The 19,098-nt window shown below is 60.1% G+C and overlaps 1 protein-coding gene across 1 annotated transcript in view; it reads right to left on the reverse strand.

The window, feature by feature from the left end:
* Positions 1-15,333, reverse strand: part of Sgsm1 (small G protein signaling modulator 1) — a 43,139-nt gene extending 27,806 nt beyond the window's left edge. The window contains exons 1-5 of the mRNA XM_042673407.1: positions 15,306-15,333; positions 15,166-15,209; positions 3,427-3,502; positions 1,954-2,116; positions 489-641 (exon numbers count right to left, since the gene is read on the reverse strand). Of these exons, the coding sequence (XP_042529341.1) occupies positions 489-641; positions 1,954-2,116; positions 3,427-3,502; positions 15,166-15,209; positions 15,306-15,324 (455 nt within the window). The 5' untranslated portion in view covers positions 15,325-15,333. The remainder of the gene's footprint in view (positions 1-488; positions 642-1,953; positions 2,117-3,426; positions 3,503-15,165; positions 15,210-15,305) is intronic.
* Positions 15,334-19,098: the final 3,765 nt, after the last annotated feature.

The raw sequence follows: 19,098 nt of genomic DNA on the forward strand, positions 1-19,098 counted from the left end.
ACATGAACAAAAGCTTGGACCAGAACCTGTCATAGAAAAGGGCAGAGTGGCTGAGGTGGTGGCTCACGCCTGTCACTGCAGCTACTCAGGTGCCAAGTAGGAGGATGGCAGTCCAGCAGCAAGAGCAGGGGGTGTGGCTCGAGCTGTAAAGCCTGTGTCTAGCGAGTGCGAGGCCCTGCCTTCACACCCAGGGCCTCCCCTTTAGCCTGGCCCATCTACCAGGAGAGACAAGTAAGGAGACGGGGAGGTTAAGCCACAACAGGTTAATCGCAGGACGCCCCGTTCCCTGCTCTGACAGGAGGCGCCTGTGCTGCCACTAGACGTGGGGACCCTCCCCAGGTTCTCCTCCAGGCTAGTCCAGCGTCAAACATCCAGGTGGCTTTTGTTCAGCGGCTTTTAACCACTAAGTGGTTTTGCTCGTGAGACTGCAATTTGCAGCATGTCCAGTAGGTGGCGGCAGAGCACTCGGGTGTCTGCCTGTCCCTCACCTGCTGTTTTCCACGAGGTAATGAACAATTTTGTCCAGAACCTTCTCGAACAAGGCGGTGCGGATCCACAGGTGCTTGATGGCCAGCGGGGACAGGTTGGGCAGCTTTGGCAGCTTCCGCACATTCTCCTGCAGGCCCTGCATCTGGGTTCGCCTGAGAGAACAGACAGAGAACAGAGACTCAGGGCCAGGGCGCAGATGGACAGAGGGACACTGGCTCTGAGAAGGGAAGGAACGACAGCTCATCACCAAGAGTCCTCATGGCTCCTTCAAGTCAGCCAAGAGTTGAAAAACAATAAGCCGGGCATGGTAGCACCTGCCTGCCGTCCCAGCCGGCACTCGGGAGGCAGAGGCAGGAGGACCCTGAGTATGAATGAGCCTGGGCTACATCATGAGAGCCAGGCTCAGAGAAAGAGAGAGGGGGTCCAAATCTCAACTGTAAACCAAAGTATCCGTCGACTACATGTCTGCATTTTCATATTCCTCAGGTATTATTTTCCACGTCTCCCCCCGCCGACCCCAGCCCCAACCCTCCATTTACCTTCCACCTCCTCCCCTCCTTCCCCTCGCTCCTCCCTCCCTCTCTCCCCTGGCTCCCCAGGACTGAAGACCGGGGTTCCACCATTTCAGGAGTTATCTGCAAACACCAGGCCTTTGGCTGACGGGCGGCAGAGTCACCCAAATGGGGAATGCCAGGACAAACCCCAGCCCTGCCCACCGTGCAGGCGGGGTGGGCCGTGGGAGGCGGGACGAGGCCGGGGAGGTCAAGGGGGCCTGGCGGGCTGACGGGAGACTGAGGGTGGCCGTGGTGTGGACTGGGCGGAGCCTGGCTCCGCGGGGTGATGGTGTGTTCAGAGCCTTGCAGAGGGGCTCAGTGGCAGGCTTTAGGCATGGGGGGTGGGGGCCTTCCAGGGGGCTGTGAGACCCAGGTCCTGCCCTCCTGCCTGAGGTAGACTGGGAGGCTTGGCTTCTGAAGCCAGGAGTCCCAGGAAACCTGTTGTCCTTCTAAGTTGATTGACTGCCTCTGGGGTTTTGTAAAAGAAAGGCCGAGTATGTGAAGAGGGTCTCTTCCCTTCCCTTGCCTGTGGCAGGCATGACCAATCAATCCATGCACTCTTCCTAGTCCTGGTGCAGAATCATTTCCTCTGGGAGCCACAAGCACTGCCTGGACCTTCCACTTACCTGATCTCTCTGCCCGGCTCCAGGTGGAGGGTTTGGCTTTGCGGCCAGGACCCCAGGAGGCCGGCCCTGGTGACAGGCAGTGAGTGACCCAGGCCATACTCTGTCCCCCAGAGTTCCCTGCCTCCGCTCCCCCTTGTCCCCCAACCAAAGCCGATGAGCCCGCTCTGCATGGCTGCTTTAGTGTGGGCAGAGACCCATCAGGAGGCACGGGCTGGGGCAGGGCCTGGGGGGGGTGTGGACTGTCCTGGGGTCCTGCCTGGCCTCCCCCTGAGCTCTGCACGTACGTGCTCTCGATCAGCTGCTCCAGGTCCTGGACCTTGTGGCTCAGCTCCTCGGCGGGTGGGAAGCTCCTGCCCACCTTCATGAAGAGGGCCGCGATCTTGTTACTGCGCAGGAAGCCGGCCGCCCGCCGCCGCAGCCCATGCAGGACGCAGGCCTCCACCGCGGCTGTGGGGACGTGCGGTCAGCAGGCCCTGCCCGGCCACGCCCCCGGCCCTCCGTGGGCATCACAGCCGCCCCCCAGCGCCATGGCTGCCGGGTGACCGTGGGGAGGGACCTCCCCCTCTGTGCCTCAGTTTCCTCCTCTGGAACAGGGGGGAAGAGTCTGCACGGACCTCAGCTGCTGAGATAATGAAAAAGTGCCTGGCAAGTCTTTAGCAGAGCTGGCACACAGTGGGTGCTTTGAGGCTGCTAGAGAGGAGGACAGAGGTGTGGGTGGAGAGCAGTGCTGGTAGCCTGTAAAAGGCCCAGCCTTGTCACCAGTGACGCCCATCGCTGCTGGGGTTACAGGACTGCTGCAACCCACCAACAAACAAAAGCATCTCCACTGCTCGGGGAGAAGCGGACCATTCCAGGCCAGCAGCAAGTCAGTGATAGAGCCACGCCTGTAATCCTAGCTACACAAGCTGGCTGAGATCTGGAGGCTGGAGGTCCAAAGCCAGCCTGGGCAAGAAAGTCCATCAGACCCCCATCTCCAATTAAGTAGTAAAAGAGCTGGCCTAGAGGCGTGGCTCTGGTGGTGGAGCACCAGCAGTGAGTCAAGCAAGACGGTGGGGGTCTGAGCTTAAGCCCCAGTACCAGAAGGAAAAAGAAAAAAAAAAAAAAAAAAAGATCGTGTCTACGTCACCCAACAAGGAAGTGGCAGTGGTGGGATTTGAACCCAGGCCTTCCTGGCTGCAAAGGGGTGAGCTGAGGCGCCGGCCTGTGTCAGGGAACACACTCGGCCTGTGTGGGCCCCACGCGAGGCTCCCTGCTCTCCCGAGAGAGGAGGCAGCAGGTGGCCTAGGCTCTGGCCTTGCTCAGCCTCTGCTGGAAGCCGGGGCACTGGTGAGTGTGTGTGTGTGTGTGTGTGCATGCGCACATGCATGTGTGCACACATGTATATGTGGTTGTGTATGGTTGTGTATATGCATGTGTCTATGTGTGTGAGGCTGTGTGTTTACATGGGTGTGCAAGTATCTGCATGTGTATATTTGTGTGCAGGTGTGCATGTGTGTGTACTGGGTGGTTGTATGCACACACACACACACACACAGCCGAGCTGGGCTGGGCCCCGTGGCAGGCACAGCCGGCAGCCTGGTTACTCCTGGCGGAGGAGTGGAGTTGAGTCACGCCCTGCGTCACGTCCCCCGGGGCCTGTGGCATCCAGGCCTCTGCCTCCCCCATCTCCTGCCCCACCCGGCAGTACCGCAGGGTGTGCAGAGCCCTTGTGGGGTATATGACCCCGGCATCCCCTCCCCACCGGGGCAGGGGCTCACCACAGAAGGAGGAGATGTGGCTGCTGTCCTGGTGCACGAACTTGCGGGTAACGGCCTCCTCCATGATCTGCTTCACCTGCGGGGTACAGGGGGGCTGCGTGACTGGCTGCGCGGAGCCACAGGCTGCTGGGGGGTTTCCTCCTTACTCAGGGTCTTTCCTCCGGGGGCTGGGGCATCTCTCAGGGGCCATGCCAGGGGCTCCCCCTGACCGCAGCCCTCAGGCAGCCTCTGTCCACCCTCAGGAGGATTTGGCATTCTCGCTCCTGGTGCTTTCTGCAGGCAGCTCCCTTTCAGAATACAAGTCCTGTGAGGCTGAATCCTCATCCTCCTCACCCGGAGGGACCTGAGCTGGGCCAGGAGCACCTCGGGCCAGCACCTGCTTAACTAGAGGCTGGGAAGTTGGGGCCAATAGGATAGGGCCGAATCCAAACCCAATAGGGTGACTACCGAGGAGAGGCGGGGCCTTTACCTCAAGATAACAGTGCCAGTTCCTGAAGAGCCCATAAAACAGAATCCAATCACGCCTCAATCCCAGCCTCTCCAGAGGCTGAGATCTGGCGATCTCGGTTCAAAGCCAGCCAGGGCAAGAAAGCCCGTGAGCCTCTCATCTCCAATGAGCCACCAGAAAACCGGAAGTGGAGCTGTGGCTCAAGGTGGCAGACTGCTAGCCGTGAGCAAAAAAGCCAAGGACAGCGCCCGGGCCTTGAATTCAAACCTCAGAATCGGCACAAAAAGGAAACGCAGCTTAGGAGCTTTAAGGAGAGAGGTGGGGCTGATGGGAGAGGCTAGGCCAGCCCCCAGCACGGAGAGGAAGCTAGAGGGCCATACCAGCAAGAAGGAAGACAGCCAGACACAGTGCAGGACTGGCCCTGCTGGCAAGTGGACAGCTGTCCTGGGGCCGTGGCCCGGGCCAGCCCAGCTCCCAGCACCTGTCCCACCCGCTTAATCCCCGGATGGAGGGGACGCCAGGCCCTGTCTTCTCCCCTCCACGTGCCTGCTACCTGCCTGCACCAGGGACCCCTGTCTGCGGCTCTTGTTTGTCTCTCTGTTCTGGAGGGGCTGGCCTGGCCCTGGGACTGAGGCCTGGCACACAGGTGGAGCCAGATCGTGAGTGGGAAAGGGATCTCGGCAAAGCCCACTCCACCCCTTGCCAGGTGAGCTCCGGGAGGGGCCTGCACGCCTCGTCCCGACCTTCCTGCTGCTCTGGCTTGTCCCAGGCCTGGCCCGGGAAGGGAGGGTGGCGTGGCAGGTGGTGGGCGGGCCCACCGGCTCCATCCAGTGCACGCGCAGGAGATAGAGGCTTCCAGAACAGATGGGAAGTCCCCACTAACTGCCTCACAGGCAAACTTAACCGGGCGCCTCTGCACTTCTTATTGGCTGAAACTGACGAATCGGTGCTAACTGACGAATCACCGAGCTTCGCCACACAGCCTGCTTTGCTTTTGTTTTGATGTGCCGGTATTGGGACTTGAACCCAGGGCCTTGAACTCTTGCTTGGCTTTTTGTTTTGTTTTCTATCACCTCAAGGCTGACGCTCTACCACTTGAGCCGCAGCTCTACTTCCAGCTTGGTGCTGGTTAGTTGGAGATCAGGGTCCCACAGGGTTTTCTTGCCCAGGCTGGCTTCAAACCTTGTTCCTCAGAGCTCAGTGTCCTGAGTAGCTGGGATTACAGGTGTGAGCCACCTGACTCTTGTGTTTTTGTGTTTAAAACTTTTAACGGTGGAGGGGGCTGGGAAGGTGGCTCAGTGGCAGAGCGCTTGCCTTGCATGCCTGAGGCCCTGGGTTCGATTCCTCAGCAACACATAAGCAAAAACAAAAACAAAAAGCCGGAAGTGGCGCTGTGGCTCAAGTGGTAGAGCGCTCGCCTTGAGCTGAAGAGCTGAGGGACAGTGCCCAGGCCCAGAGTTCAGGCCCCACGACCGGACCCCCACCCCCCAAAAAACAAAAAACTTTTAACGGTGGAAAAGCCAATGGAAAATCTTTGTTTTTAAAGGGTGAACGTAAGGGACTGGGCCACAGGGGCCCTTGGTTGAACTCCCCCCTCCCCTTCCCCCCCACAAGGCCCACGGTGGCTGCTGAGCCCTGAGTCACCTTCCCTCATCCCTCCTGCGTGGTTGGCACTTGGTGGGTGGGGAGAGCAGGATGACAAGGGGGGGTGACTAATGCTGAGCCAGCGCCCAGCGTGGGCACGGACCCCGGGGCGCCCTGACTCCCCCTCTCTAAGAGGCTGGCCAAGGAGCCCTGCGGAGGCCTGGAGGGCTTTGTGGGGGACGGAGCAGGGAGGAGGACCGGAAGCTCCCACCCCCGATGGCCACTGGCGTGCGAGGCGGGAAGGAGCGTGGATGCCACCCCTCTGCCCCGCGGGAGCCCTTCGCAGCCTGACGCCCCAGGGCCCGGCCCCCCAACATGGGCTCACCTAGAGGCAGGCTCACCCCACACCAGAACTACAGTCAGCCAGACTCTCAGCGTGTCTCCGGGTCTGGCACGCCCAGCGAGATGTGGGTGGGTAGACTCGAGCAGGTGGGTAAACATGGCGAGTTCTCAGCAGCCAGAGGACAGATAACCCAAGTGCTTAGGGAAGGGCGGGGTGGGGGTGGGGGGTGCTGGAGGTGGCGCCAGCTCAAAGTGGGACATGGATTCTCTTGCCTCAGTTTCCCCCAACTCTAAAAAACAGGAAGACAATGCCCCTCCCACCCCCAACTCCCCACAGAGTTCCCTTGGAGCTAGGCCAGGGAGGGACAGGTGCCAGCTCTGGGGATCAGGGAAAAGCCCTATGTGGGAAGCGCTGGTGGCCTTTCAATGTTTAACCTGCTCTGGGGGTGTGGCAGGGGTGGAGCATGGCGGGGTGCAGCGCTGGGAGGGGCAGAGGAGTTTAGGAAGCACCTCAGCTCAGACCTGGGGGAGGGAGGGGAGGACGGGGGATGTCCCGGCCCGGCCAGCTGTTCGCACACCCCCTGGAACCCCCACACCAGGCTCCTACTACTGCAGCGGCACCAACACCAATCTCAGCTCTGGCTGGCAGGAGCCGTGGCTGCCCCACCGGGGGAGGGTGACATTACTTCCTGGTGCCTCTCAAGTCCGATGCTTCCTTCCTTCTCCGCAGTCAGCCAACCACAGATCCAAAGTATTCAGAAAGCACTGCAGAGACGTGGAGGGCTTATCCTGGTCCTGGTTTGCTAAGCAGCACTTTACAACTATTGAAACAGCGTCTCCTGGGACCTTCTAGAGAAGACCGTGGCTTACGGAGGAGCTGTGTGTAAACACCAAGCCTTTCAGACAGGTGTCTGAGTACGCGTGGATTTGGCATCTTGTGGGGGGGGGGAGGGTGGCTCTGGAAGCAGTTCCACACACACCAAGAGACCACCCTTGACTTCATTCTGATGTCTGAGACCTTTAAAAAAAAATTAAGTATGGGTGCAATGGCTCAAGCCTGTAATCCCAGCTACTTGGGAGGCAGAGATGGAAACGATGGTGGCTTGAGGCCAGCCTTGGGGCATGAAAGTTTGGGAGCCTCCATCTTAACCAATGGCTGGGCGCGGCAGTGCTTGCCTGTCATTCCCCAGCAATGCGGGCGAGCATTGGAGCAGGAGGCGTGGCTCAGATGCAGAGCCTGGCGGGTCCCCGGCACCGCACTGGGCGGCGATGCGCCTGCTCCCCCCCAGCCCTCCAAGCACCTGCTTCCAGGGCCTGGGCCCAGCAGTACTTGCAGCCCGCCTCTGCCCTGGGCCACCCAGCACACCTGACCCCGCCCTGACCTCGCCCCAGGAGGGCCTCCAGGAGACTGGCACCCAGAGACAGAAAGGTCCTATTTCCTTCCAACCCCTCTGAAGGACTCAACTCCACCCAGCTCTTCCAAGGCAGAGCTGGAGACCGGAGAGTCATAGTTGCTAGGGACCCACTGTTGCTAGGGACCCGCCATTGCTAGGGGCCGGCAGGGGGCGATAGTGAGTCCCCCACCCCACCCCCAACTTTCACTCCTCTGTGTCGACGCTGCCTCCTAGGTGTGGGTACAGGCTGACAGTGGATCCGGGAGGCTTTCTTGCTCCTGGATGGTGCCCTACCCCTCGAGCCATGCCTCCAACCTGGATTTTTTTCTTTTTTTTTGCCACTTGTGGGGCTTGAACTCAAGGCTTGCGCACTGTCCTTGAGACTCTTTGTGCTCAAGGCTAACATCACTTTACCACATAAGCCATAGCGCCACTTCCGGTTTTCTGGTGGTTAATTGGAGATGGGAGTCTCACCAGGAATTTTCTGCCTGGACTGGCTTTGAACTGAGATCCTCAGATCTCAGCCTCCTGGGTAGCTAGGATTATAGGTGTGAGCCACCAGGGCCTGGCCAACCTGGATTTTTGCTGGTTCATTGGAGTTGGAGTCTCCTAAAAGTTTTCTGCCTAGGATGGCAGTGGCCCAAGATCTCGGAGGAACTAGGGTGACAGGTGTGAGCCCAGTCCCCACCTCCCCCTCCCCGCCCCCATTTAAGAGCTGCCTTCTGAATGAGCTCTTCCCCACCCTGAGTGTGGCCAGCAGAGAGCCTGAGGTGGAGGGGGCTTCCAGGGGGCAGGCAGCCCATAGTCACAGCTCAAAGCCCTCCCCGCCACCTCCCGAGGGGGACATCACAGGGCACCCCCTCTCCCTCGGCTGTCACCTCTCCATCCCTGCCTGTTAGCTGTCCCAGATGCTGCCAGCCGCTTCCTGCCTCAATGCCTTTACACTGCCATTCCCAAGCCCTGTAGGTGGCATCAGAAGCTATGGCAGGGTCAAGGAAGGAAGCCTCCTCCAAGGAGTCCACCCTGAATGCCACCTTCTCTTTCCTCTTTGTATTTTCTCCTCTATTGTTGAGCCAGTTTTGTTTCTTCACCCTTTCTTGTTGGTCCCTCCCCTCCAGACTCTGGGCTGCAGGATGGCGGGACTCACTGGTAGCCAGCTGCTTGTGTTTCCCAGCGCCCAGTGGAGCAGGAGGTCAGCAGACACCGCAGCATGGATGACGGGCGGGTCTAGGACGGGGAAAGCAAGGCCAGGGGGATGGACAGCAGCAGAGCAGAGCGCCGGAAAAATCCTTCCTGTGCCCTTCCGGCACCGGGCTGCCTTTGGGGAGGCAGCTGCCAGCGTGGCCCAGGTTAATGGTTTACGGCTGGCTGTGTGTGCACCTGCCAGCCAGCCCTGATGAGGAAGGGGGTGATCGGGGCTGGAGTGGCCCTTAGCTCCCTGTCCAGGAGCCTCGAAGCCCACGCACAAGAAGGGGTGCGTGGCTCTGAGCATGGCCTGAGAGCACAATGCCCAAAATGAGGTCCTCAGGCTCTGCCTTCCCCTGGGGCCTGGAGTGGGGGACGGGGTCATGGGGACCATCCTCGCGTGCTCCTGCACAGCCCGTCTGCCCGGTCCCCCCAACCCCCACGCTGTGTCCTTGTGATGCATCTCTGTAGGACCCGCCCTCTCATGGGGGAGGCTGCCTTCACCTTCACCTCCCCCCCCCCCCCCCCCCCCCGCAAAGCTAACTCTGACAGCCTCCAACCACAATCCTCCTAACCTCTGCCTCTCTAGCAGCTGGGATCATGATCATGCCCCCCGCCTGGCCCAGCTCCAAGTTTTATTAAGTGTTAAACAGATTCTTGGCAGAGTCAGAGCAGACAACAGGGACAACTTGGTGCTCAGGAAGCGGGGTGAGCCACCGGGCGAGCGGGAGCTCGTGGAATGGGGCTGGCTAGCCTCATCTGCTTAGGAAGCAGGAAGGAAGCTTAAGAGCGGGGGCCTTGTCAAATGCTTTTTCCGCATCTATGAGGAGGAGTGTGTGGTTCTTGTGTTGCTCTTGTCGATGTGATGAATTACATTCACTGACTTGCATATACTGAACTAACTTTGCATCCCTGGGATGAATCCTGTTTGATCATGTATGATGTTTTTCACGATTTGTTGAAGTCAAGTGGCCAGATTTTTTTTTTTTTTTTGGTCGGTTGTGGGGCTTGAACTCTGGGCCTGGGCGCTATCCCTGCGCTCCTCAGCTCAAAGTGAGCGCTCTACAGCTTGAGCCACAGCGCCACTTCCAATTGGCCAGAATTTTGTTGAGAAGTTTTGTATCGATGTTCATCAAAGAAGTGGCTCTGTAGTTCTCTTTCTTTGATGGGTCCCTGACTGGTTTGGGGTTGAGGGTTACGTTGGTTTTGTAGCATGAGTTTGGTAGAGAACTTAGGCTTTCAATTTCATTGGAGAGTTTGAGGAGTATTGGAGGGAGTTCTCTTTTGAAGGCTTCGTAGAACTCAGCTGTGAATCCATCTAGTACTGAACTTTTCTTGGAAGGGAGGTCTCTTATGGCCGTTTCTATTTCATGGGTGTATTTAGTTGGTTTAAATCTTCTATCTTCTTGGTTTAGTTTGGGCATCTCAGTATTTGTTAGAAAATTCTTCCATTTCTTTCAAATTCTCAAATTTGTTAGCATAAAGGTTTGTATAGTTCTAGAAGCGGATCACAATAACTCAATAGCTAGATACATGACCTATAAGACGATGCTAAGCAAAATGAACTACAAGATATGGAAACACGAGGTTTTTCTTTCTTGTTATCTTTAATGCACTATGTGAAGTTATTTATTTTTTTCTTGCATTTTTAATCTTTTTTTTTCCTTATGGTTTAGCTCTTGTTACGTATTTGATTTTGGTACCCTGTGCGTTGTATATGTTTTTCTGAATTAGGGAAGAGAAGAGGAACAAAAAAAATGGTGAGGCCAAGGGCAGAGGGTGAACCAATGCAACAGTGACACTCACAAGACAGCGTGGGGGGGAGTGGGAGAGAAACGAGAGGGGGTAACAACGCTTGAAATGTACTCACTGCCCTAGGTATGTAACTGTAACCCCTCTGTCCATCACCTTGACAATAAAGTTAAATTTTTTTAAAAAAGCAGGAGCCTGCTAGGAGGCCCACAAAGTGCCAGGGGGCAGAGCTGGAATAAAGATTCAGCCCTCAATGTTTTTTTAAATGGCAGCCCTGGGGTTTGAACTCTAGACCTGGGCGCTGTCCCTGAGCTTTTGTGAGCAAGGCTAGTGCTCTACCACTTGAGTCATAGCTCCATTTCTGGCTCTGTGTGTGTGTGTGTGTGTGTGTGTGTGTGTGTGTGTGTGTGTTTAACTGGAGATAAAAGTCTCATGGACTTTCCCTGCTCTAGATGGCTCCAACTATGATCCTCAGATCTCAGCCTCCTGAGTAGCTAGGATGACAAGCGTAAGACACCACATCCAGTGGGATCCAGCCTGTTTATGTCCTGTCCCATCAGCCAGAGACCACCAACCCCAGGGCACAGAAGTCCCTGTCCAGAGTCGTCAAGAGCATCTGGGGGTTGCCGTGTGGGGAGGCACGGGAAGACAGGCAGCCAGGCCCCTCCTGCCCACCTTGCTGCTCGGAGCTGGGCTGGGGGCCTACCCCAGCCACAGCCCAGCACTAGCTCTGGAGATCCAGAAGCCAGCTTGCTGGGCTCTGGCAAAAACATCACAATGCCCAGCTCCTGGGAGGTTTCTGCATCAGCAGCCTGTCCCTTGCCCGGAAATGTGAGTCTGAGAGTTTCTGAGGGCCGACATGGCACCATCATGGAAAGCCCCTCGCCCGGCCTCCAGGGGCAGGCGTGCTGAAGATGCGTGTCTGTGGACTCAGGGGTAGGCTTTGGTCCTGCCCCAGCAGGTCTCATTACGCAGACATGCACACGCACTTCAGGACCCTGGACAGCACCCCAGGCCTACTTCCTGGGGTCCATGGGAGCAATCCCAGTTGCAACACCCCAAATGTGGACAGACATTGCAAATACCCCCTGGATCGGGTTTCCAGTCCAGCCAAACACTTCTCTGTTATTTACCTGAAATTCAGGTGTACTAGGATGGCCTCTATGTTATCTGCAACTCAGTTAACATGTCTCTTATTGTTTTTAACAATTACTGAGATAAGCCGGGTATGGTGGTGCATGCCTGCAACCCCAGTATGCGGGAGGTACAGGTAGAAGACCAGCAAGCTCAAGGCCAGAAGGGGCTACAATCTGTCAAAAACCAAACCAAACCACCCCTCCCCCTGCAACAAACAAAAACAAACCAAGAGAAGAGAAAGGGGCCTGGGTTGGAGCCAGCCCAGAGTCGCCCTGTGACACCGTTAGTTTCCAGCCATCACCCCCAGGCCAGGGCTGGCGCCTCTCGCTTCCCAACGGAGGCAGTGACAAGGGCCCCGCAATAGTCCACCCTTTCTGCCAGCCTGCTCTGACTCACTGAATGTGGCTTCAATGACGACATCACAGCAGCAGGACCGGCCTTCTCCCGGCCTCTTTCCAGGGTCCCAGCTGGTTCCCCCCCCCCCACTTTCCTCCCCTCCAATTAAAGAGGCCTCCAGGCCCGGCAGAGGCAGGAAAACAAGGCAGTTAGTCACTTGGCTTCCGTTTTGTCAAGGCAGGTCACATCACAGGGCTGGCTCTTTTCATGGTCGTTGTCATAGCAACAGGAAGCCGGTCTCCTCCCTGCTCCAAACCCCCCTCCCTCCAAACCAAAGCACCAGGATGAGGAGGCAGGGAGGGACCAGGCAGCGTCCTCCAGACCCGATCTATGTGGAGGCTGTCGCGGGGCCACACTGTCACCAGCTTTCCTTTGGTGCCACACGGGGACCAGAAAACAACCACCATCACCGTCATAAAGCCCCAACCCTGGGGACACTTGGGCAAAGCTGACGAGTGTTTCCTGCCCAGATAAGGGACAAACACACGACACTGCCCAGGTCATGGGCCGAGGCGGACGCTGTGGAGACAGAGGCGGGAGTAGTTCCTGACCCGCAGCTCCATTCCAGCCCCTCTGCACCCTTCCCGCCCCCACCCCCCTTCTGCTTCTCCGGTGGTTCTGGCAGGTTCCCTTCTCTCTGCCCGGATCCTTCAGAGCCCTCCAGGGGGCCACATGCTGCGGGTGAGGTTGGCAACTCGTGCAGCCGCTATAGGAGTCAGTGTGGAGGCCCCTCGAAAGACGAAACACGGTCCTGAGAGCAGAACCGCCATGGGACCCGTGCCACCCCACTCTGGGCAGACATCCAGAGGAGCACAGGCAGTTCCCACAGACGTCTGTGCATGGCCAACTTCACTGTGGCTCTGTGCACAACGGCCAAACCAGGGGCCCAGCCGTGGCACCCACCACAGGTGAATGGATCAAGTGTGGTATATGTATGTATGGGGGGAATACTACTCAGCCATAAAGAAAACACCAAACCATGTCATTTTCAGGGCTGGGGATGGAACAGGAGATCATCATGTTGAGTGAGATGCGCAGGGCCCAAATGCCCGATGCCGCCTGTTTTCACTCACTCAGGGAGGGCGCAGCTAAAATGATGACCACGATGGTGACGGCGGCGGCAGGGAATACGCACGCGCAGAGGGCACCGTCTAGCAGGGCAGCAGTGGGGGGCATTGAAGATAAGACAGTGGAGCCCACCAAATGCCATCTGAAAAGGCGGGAGGAGGGCGGAGAGAAGTGGGAGCAACGGCAGGGGCCGGGGTGAGTTTGTTCCAAGTGTGCTGTGTGCATAAACGGAACCATCGCCACAAACCCCTCACACTACCCATGGAGACGATGTAAAAAATAAGATAGTAACACTTTTTTTTTTTTTGGTTGGCCATGGGGGCCTGAACTCTGGGCCTGGGCGCTGTCCCTCAGCTCTTCAGCTCAAGGCTAGCGCTCTACCCCTTGAGCCACAGCATCACTTCCGGCTTTTTCTGCATATGTGGTGCTGAGGAATCGAACCCAGGGCCTCATGCATGCGAGGCAAGCACTCTACCACTGAGCCACCTTCCCAGCGCCCCCCCCCCCCCCTTTTTAAAGATGGCCGTGTAGCCACAATCACAGAATCTTCTTCCCTGCTGACTGGTCTGCTGTCCTAGCTTCACCTGGACATGCTGTCGCCCCCAGATCTTCAAATCCTCGGGGGAGTCTTCCTGGGCCCTGCAGGCTCTCAGTTCCCCCTGTTGACTGCAGTGGGCAAGCAGGCAGAGCTGCCCCCAGAGAGAAGCCTGGGATGGTATCTGAAGGCCCAGGGCTCCTCTGAACCCTGGCAGTGGCCGGATGAGGGGGCTGGACTGATGCTCAGATTTCTAGGTGAAGGGTTTCCGTCCCACGTTGATGGCAGAGATACCCCTCTCCAAGGAGGGCAGACAGGAAGAAAAGGATGGGGTGGGGGAAGTACAGGCTCCTGACCAAGCTTTTAGGAGCCTCCCTGCCCAATAGGGAGCTCAAAGATGGCTGACTTGCCCCTGCAGGTCTTAGAGCGCCGCTTTTCTCTGAGCCCCAACACTGCGGTCTGCACACTGGACGTGATGCCACCCACACCATGTCAGCAGGGTAGGCTTGTGTGTCATGTGGGATCAGGGCAAAGCCTGGCTCTGGGGTCCCCGAGGCCCCACTCTGCCTCTCCTTGGCTGGGGCGGGGGTGGGGGTGGGGCTCGAGCATGCCCCCTCTTCCTCAGTACATACAGAATTTAGAAATGCTCACCAACCGGCCTCTTTCTGAGTCTTGCCTTCTGATTCTAGATCTGGAGTTGCACAGATCTGCCCCCCTCCCTCCACCAAGCGGGGTGACAGGGCTCTCTCATCAGGAGCTGGCCTGGGCAGTGAGCCAGGCAGAATGCTCATGGCAAACCCCACAGCTGGCTGCCACCGCGCCCTCCCCCCAGCAGGGAGGCTGGGAGCCTGGACTTCTGGTCACCAGGGCAACGCAGCCCTCACCCCCCACCCCCTCCGCCCAGCCTGTCCAGGAACCCTCGGCGGACTGACTGGGACCAGGACTGGCGCTGAGGCACTGGGACGGAGCTGAGCCAGCGCCTGGGCTGGAGCTCTCCCAGGTACCTGCAGACTCCATTCCGCCAGCAGCTGCCCTTGCAAATGAGCCAACCATTTCCTCAGAGCAGAGTCGCCGCGCTCCGCTCCAACATGGATCCGCGGAGCGCCCGGAACGCCCAGGCGTGGCCGCCAAGGCACAAGCCCACGGCGGCCTAACCAAGTCAGGAGACGGCGGGGCCTGGGGGCCTGGCGGGGGGGAGCGTCCGGGGCTGCTTCCTCTGCGTCTTCACCAGGCTGAGCTGAAACTTCCAGACCTTTCCGAGGGACGCCCCCACCCCAATTCTAGCTTGCCTCCTCCTCGATAGCAGCAGGAGGTGGAGCTGATCCCTTCCACGGAACGGGACGTGCGCACGCGGAGACACACCCCCGCCCCCCGGGCAGCAGCAGGGCCTGGGGGGCCGCCACCCCGCAGGGAGGGGCTCCCCGCGCTCCCCCGCACCCCGACGCACGCGTACGCACACACACAGCCACGCACAGGAAGCGGGCCGGGGACCGGGCCGCCCGCAGGCACGACGCCATTCCAGGCTGGCGTGTGAGGGCCCGGGAGGCCGGAGTGGCGGCGGCCGGGGCGCGGGGCGGCCGGGGCGCGGGGCTGCGGGGAGGGCGGGGACGCGCGGCGCACGCCCGGCCGCCGTCACCCCCCCCCGCCCGGGCACACTCGCTCACACTCCCGCAGAACCACACCCGCGCACACTCGCGGGTCCCCGCCGGGCGCGCGGCTGTTCGCATGGACGCCAACGCGCCTGCCCCGCGCGGGCGAGGGCACGCCGAGACACACGCGCGCACACGCACACGTCTCCAGCTCTTCCCGCCTCCTCAGGGACCCGCAAGGTCACGGGCCGGGACCCCGAGGCCGCCCCGGCCCGCCGCCCGGCCCCGCCTGCGCCCGCCGGCACCCACCTCCTTCTTCACGGTGCGCAGCAGCCGCTGGCGGGTCTCGGCCTCTGGGGGACGAGCGGGGCGACGCGGGTCAGCGGCGCGGGCCGGGGGGTCCGAGGGGGCCCCGCCGTCCCCCCAACGCCCCGCGCGCCCCGCCTTACCCGCGGGGACCGCGGCCATGGCGCCCGGCGTCGGTCTGTCCTTCCCGCGGCTCTAAAGGCTCCCGCTCGGTTCCCCGTGCGGCGGCCGTGCGGGGCGGGGCCTGGGCGCGGGGCGGGGCCTGGGCGCGGGGCGGGGCCTGGGCGCGGGGCGGGGCCTGGGCGCGGGGCGGGCCTGGGCGCGGGGCGGGGCCTGGGCACGGAGGGGGGCCTGGGCGCGGGGCGGGGCCTGGGCGCGGGGCGGGCCTGGGCACGGAGGGGGGCCTGGGCGCGGGGCGGGGCCTGGGCGCGGGGCGGGCCTGGGCACGGAGGGGGGCCTGGGCGCGGGGCGGGGCCTGGGCACGGAGGGGGGCCTGGGCGCGGGGCGGGGCCTGGGCGCGAGGCGGGCCTGGGCGCGGGGCGGGGCCTGGGCGCGGGGCGGGGCCTGGGCGCGGGGCGGGGCCTGGGCGCGGAGGGGAGGCCTGGGCACGGAGGGGGGCCTGGGCACGGAGGGCGGGGCCTGGGCACGGAGGGCGGGCACGGAGGGCGGGCCTGGGCGCGGGGCGGGCCTGGGCGCGGGGCGGGGCCTGGGCTTGGGGTGGGGCCTGGGCGCGGGGCGGGGCCTGCGCGCTGGGCGGGGAGCGGGCAGGTCGTGGGTGGGGCTTGGGGCCTGGGCGGGGCACACGGCGGGGGCGGGGCCTGCGCGCTGGGCGGGGGGCGGGCAGGTCGTGGGTGGGGTTTGGGGCCGGGGCGGGCGCACGGCGGGGGCGGGGCCTGCGCGCTTGGCGGGGGGCGGGCAGGTCGTGGGTGGGGCTTGGGGCCTGGGCGGGGCGCACGGCGGGGGCGGGGCCTGCGCGGGGGGGTGTGGAGGGGGGCGTGGAGGGCGGGGCCGGACGGCCCTGGGACCGCGGTGCGAGTCGGGGAGGCCGCTGTGCAGCGGCCTGGCGGCAGAGGGCGGTTCGGGGGCGGTTGCAGGTGCGGGTCAGAGTCCCGGCGCGGGGCGGCGGCGACCGTAGCAAGCCGGGAAGCGCGAGCCTGCGGGGCCAGGGCAGCCGGGTTCATTTGACGCGTCGGGACAAATGGGAAGCGGGCGCCCTTCCGTGCTGCAGCCGCGACCCGTCCCGACCCGTCCCGTGTTCCCGGCGTCCGCTAGAGGCGGTGGAGAGCCGCGATCGCCTCGTGGGCGGAGGCCTGAGCCGCGTCCCGCAGTCTGTGCGGGTCTGTCGGTCAGTCCGTCCCTCCGTCTGTCCGACTGTCTGTCGGTCGGTCTGTCGATCTGTTGATCTGTCTGTCCGTCCGTCTGTCGGTCTGCCCATCTGTCAGTCTGTCGGTCTGTCCATCTGTCTGTCGGTCTGTCCGTTTGTCGGTCTGTCAGTCTGTCAGTCTGTAGGTTTGTCCGTCCGTCTGTACATCTGTCAGTCTGTGGGTCTATCCGTCCGTCTGTACATCTGTCAGTCTGTCAGTCTGTCGGTCTGTCCGTCCGTCTTGTACATCTGTCGGTCTCTCTCGCGTCCTTGCTCTTTTTTTTTTTGCTGGTCGTGGGGCCTGAACTCTGGGCCTGGGCGCTGTCCCTCAGCTCTTCAGCTCAAGGCTAGCGCTCTACCACTTGAGTCACAGCGCCACTTCCGGCTTTTCTTTTCACTTATGTGGTGCTGAGGAATGGAACCCAGGGCCTCCTGCATGCAAGGCAAGCGCTCTACCACTGAGCCACCTTCCCAGCTCCCCTTGCTCTCATTTTCCCCAACAGTTGGGAAACATTATCAGTTATACTACCCAGAATTATTCAAAAAGCGACCTCGTTTATGTCAACCAGAATGTCCGATGTTTTACTTTTACACTCTTTGAATCTCCCGAGTCAGTGTGTTCTGCACTGTGAAGGGAGTGGTATTTCCACGGGGCGGAGGGCGGGGTAGGGGTTAGCATGGGGGCGAGTGGGGGGGGCTTTCAACAAACTCCCCTCCCCTTTCCCCCCTCCCTCCTCCTCCTCCCCCCAAACCAACCTTCCTCATGGCTTGCCACCATACCCCTCTCAAGCAGATATCCAAAGGAAAATAAATCCACACCGAGATGCTTGCACACCTTTATTACGGCTCTGATCACGATAGCCACCTTGTGGGGTCGGCTGAGGTGGCTGGCATGGGTGAATGGGTAATGAGAACGTGGTCAGGCATTTGCCATGGGGCATTTCACAGATGGAAAGGAAAACGCAGCCATGCCGTTCGCAGGGTAAGTGGATGGGTCTGGAGATAATGGCAATGGTGATAAAGGGGGTGATGGGGATGGTGAGGATGGTAGGTGTGAATGGGGGGTCATCTAAGAAGGGTTGACAACAGAATGCAGCAGGAGCGGGGAAAGGTGGCGACACCCTGGGGGTGAAGAACACCTATTTTTCTTCCCTTAGCTGGTACAAGAAATTATTTCAAATTTCTGGCATTTGTAAAGGTTTGCTTTGGGACCTAAGCTGAGCCCTGTGTCTCTGCCTCTAATTCTAGCCATTCCAGGTAAAGATTGGGAGGATCACACCTCAGAGCCAGCCAGGCCAAAAAGTTGGCAAGAGCCCATCTCAACCAACAGCGGGATGTGTGGTGTGTGCCTGTCACCCCAGCCACATGGGAGCTGAGACCACAAGGACTGCACTTCCAGAACAGCCCAGTCCAAACAACCACCACCACAAAAAGTTCATGAGACACCCCCCCATCTCAACAGAAAAGATGGGGCGCTGTGGCATCCCTGCCATCCCAGCTACAGAAGGAAGTGTACATAAGAGAGCTGTGGTAGCGGCAGGCCTGGGGAAATAAGGGAGAGCTTGTCTCAGAAGTAACTAGAGGGCTGGGAAGGTGGCTCAGTGGTACAGTGCTCACCTCGCATGCCTGAGGCCCTGGGTTCGATTCCTCAGCACCACATAAGCAGAAAAAGCCGGAAGTGGCGCTGTGGCTCAAGTGGTAGAGCGCTAGCCTTGAGCTGAAGAGCTGAGGGACAGCGCCCAGGCCGAGTTCAGGCCCCATGACCGACAAAAATAGAGTCCAAGGAGCTGCAGGCATGACTCGGGTGTGATAGTTAATAGTCTGCCTAGCAAGCTCAAGGTCCCCGGTCCTACCCCCTGCCTTATGACCTAAAGGTGATGTATTTTGGAGGAAGTTCCACGTGTGCCCTGCAGCCGGGGGGGGGGGGGGGGAGGCATCCGTGATGTCTGCTGTTGGAGTCACTTGCTGTCACTGTGTGGGCCCGGCCACCCTTCATGTCCACAGGTGCTTGTTCCTCCATGCTGCCGGTGTGCCCTTGTCCCGCACAAGCATCCCTATGGTGGTTGTGCCTCTGTGGTGGGGTGTCATCACCCCGTGTCCACGCAGCAACCTTTGTCTTTGCTGTGTGCGTCATCAGACAAGGGGAGTTGCTTTGTCCCCGGTACCTGTTTCCTGCCCTTTCTCCAGCCCATCTTTGCTGGGGAGGGTGGAGGCGTGCCTCTAGCCAGAAGCCGTTGTTCAGGGCTTGTTTTTAAATCCAGTTGGCTGGCCAGTGTCTTTTTTGTCTATTTTTATTGGTCGTGAGACTTGAACTCAGGGCCTGAGCGCTGTCCTTGAGCTCTTTTGCTCAAGGCTAGTGCTCTAGCCCTTTGAGCCACAGCGCCACTTCTGGTTTCCTGGTGGTTCCTTGGAGATAAGAATCTCATAGACTTTCCTTGCCTGGGCTGGCTTTGAAGCATGATCCTCACGTCTCAGCCTCCTGAGTAGCTAGGATGACAGGCTCCTGTGTCTTTTAATTGGTGAGCTTTAAGACCATTTGCGCTGAGGCTGCTGACAGGCAGTGACTGAATCTT

The sequence above is a fragment of the Dipodomys spectabilis genome, unplaced genomic scaffold (genome assembly GCF_019054845.1).
Source record: "Dipodomys spectabilis isolate Male_0828 unplaced genomic scaffold, ASM1905484v1 ptg000826l, whole genome shotgun sequence".
NCBI lineage: Eukaryota > Metazoa > Chordata > Mammalia > Rodentia > Heteromyidae > Dipodomys > Dipodomys spectabilis.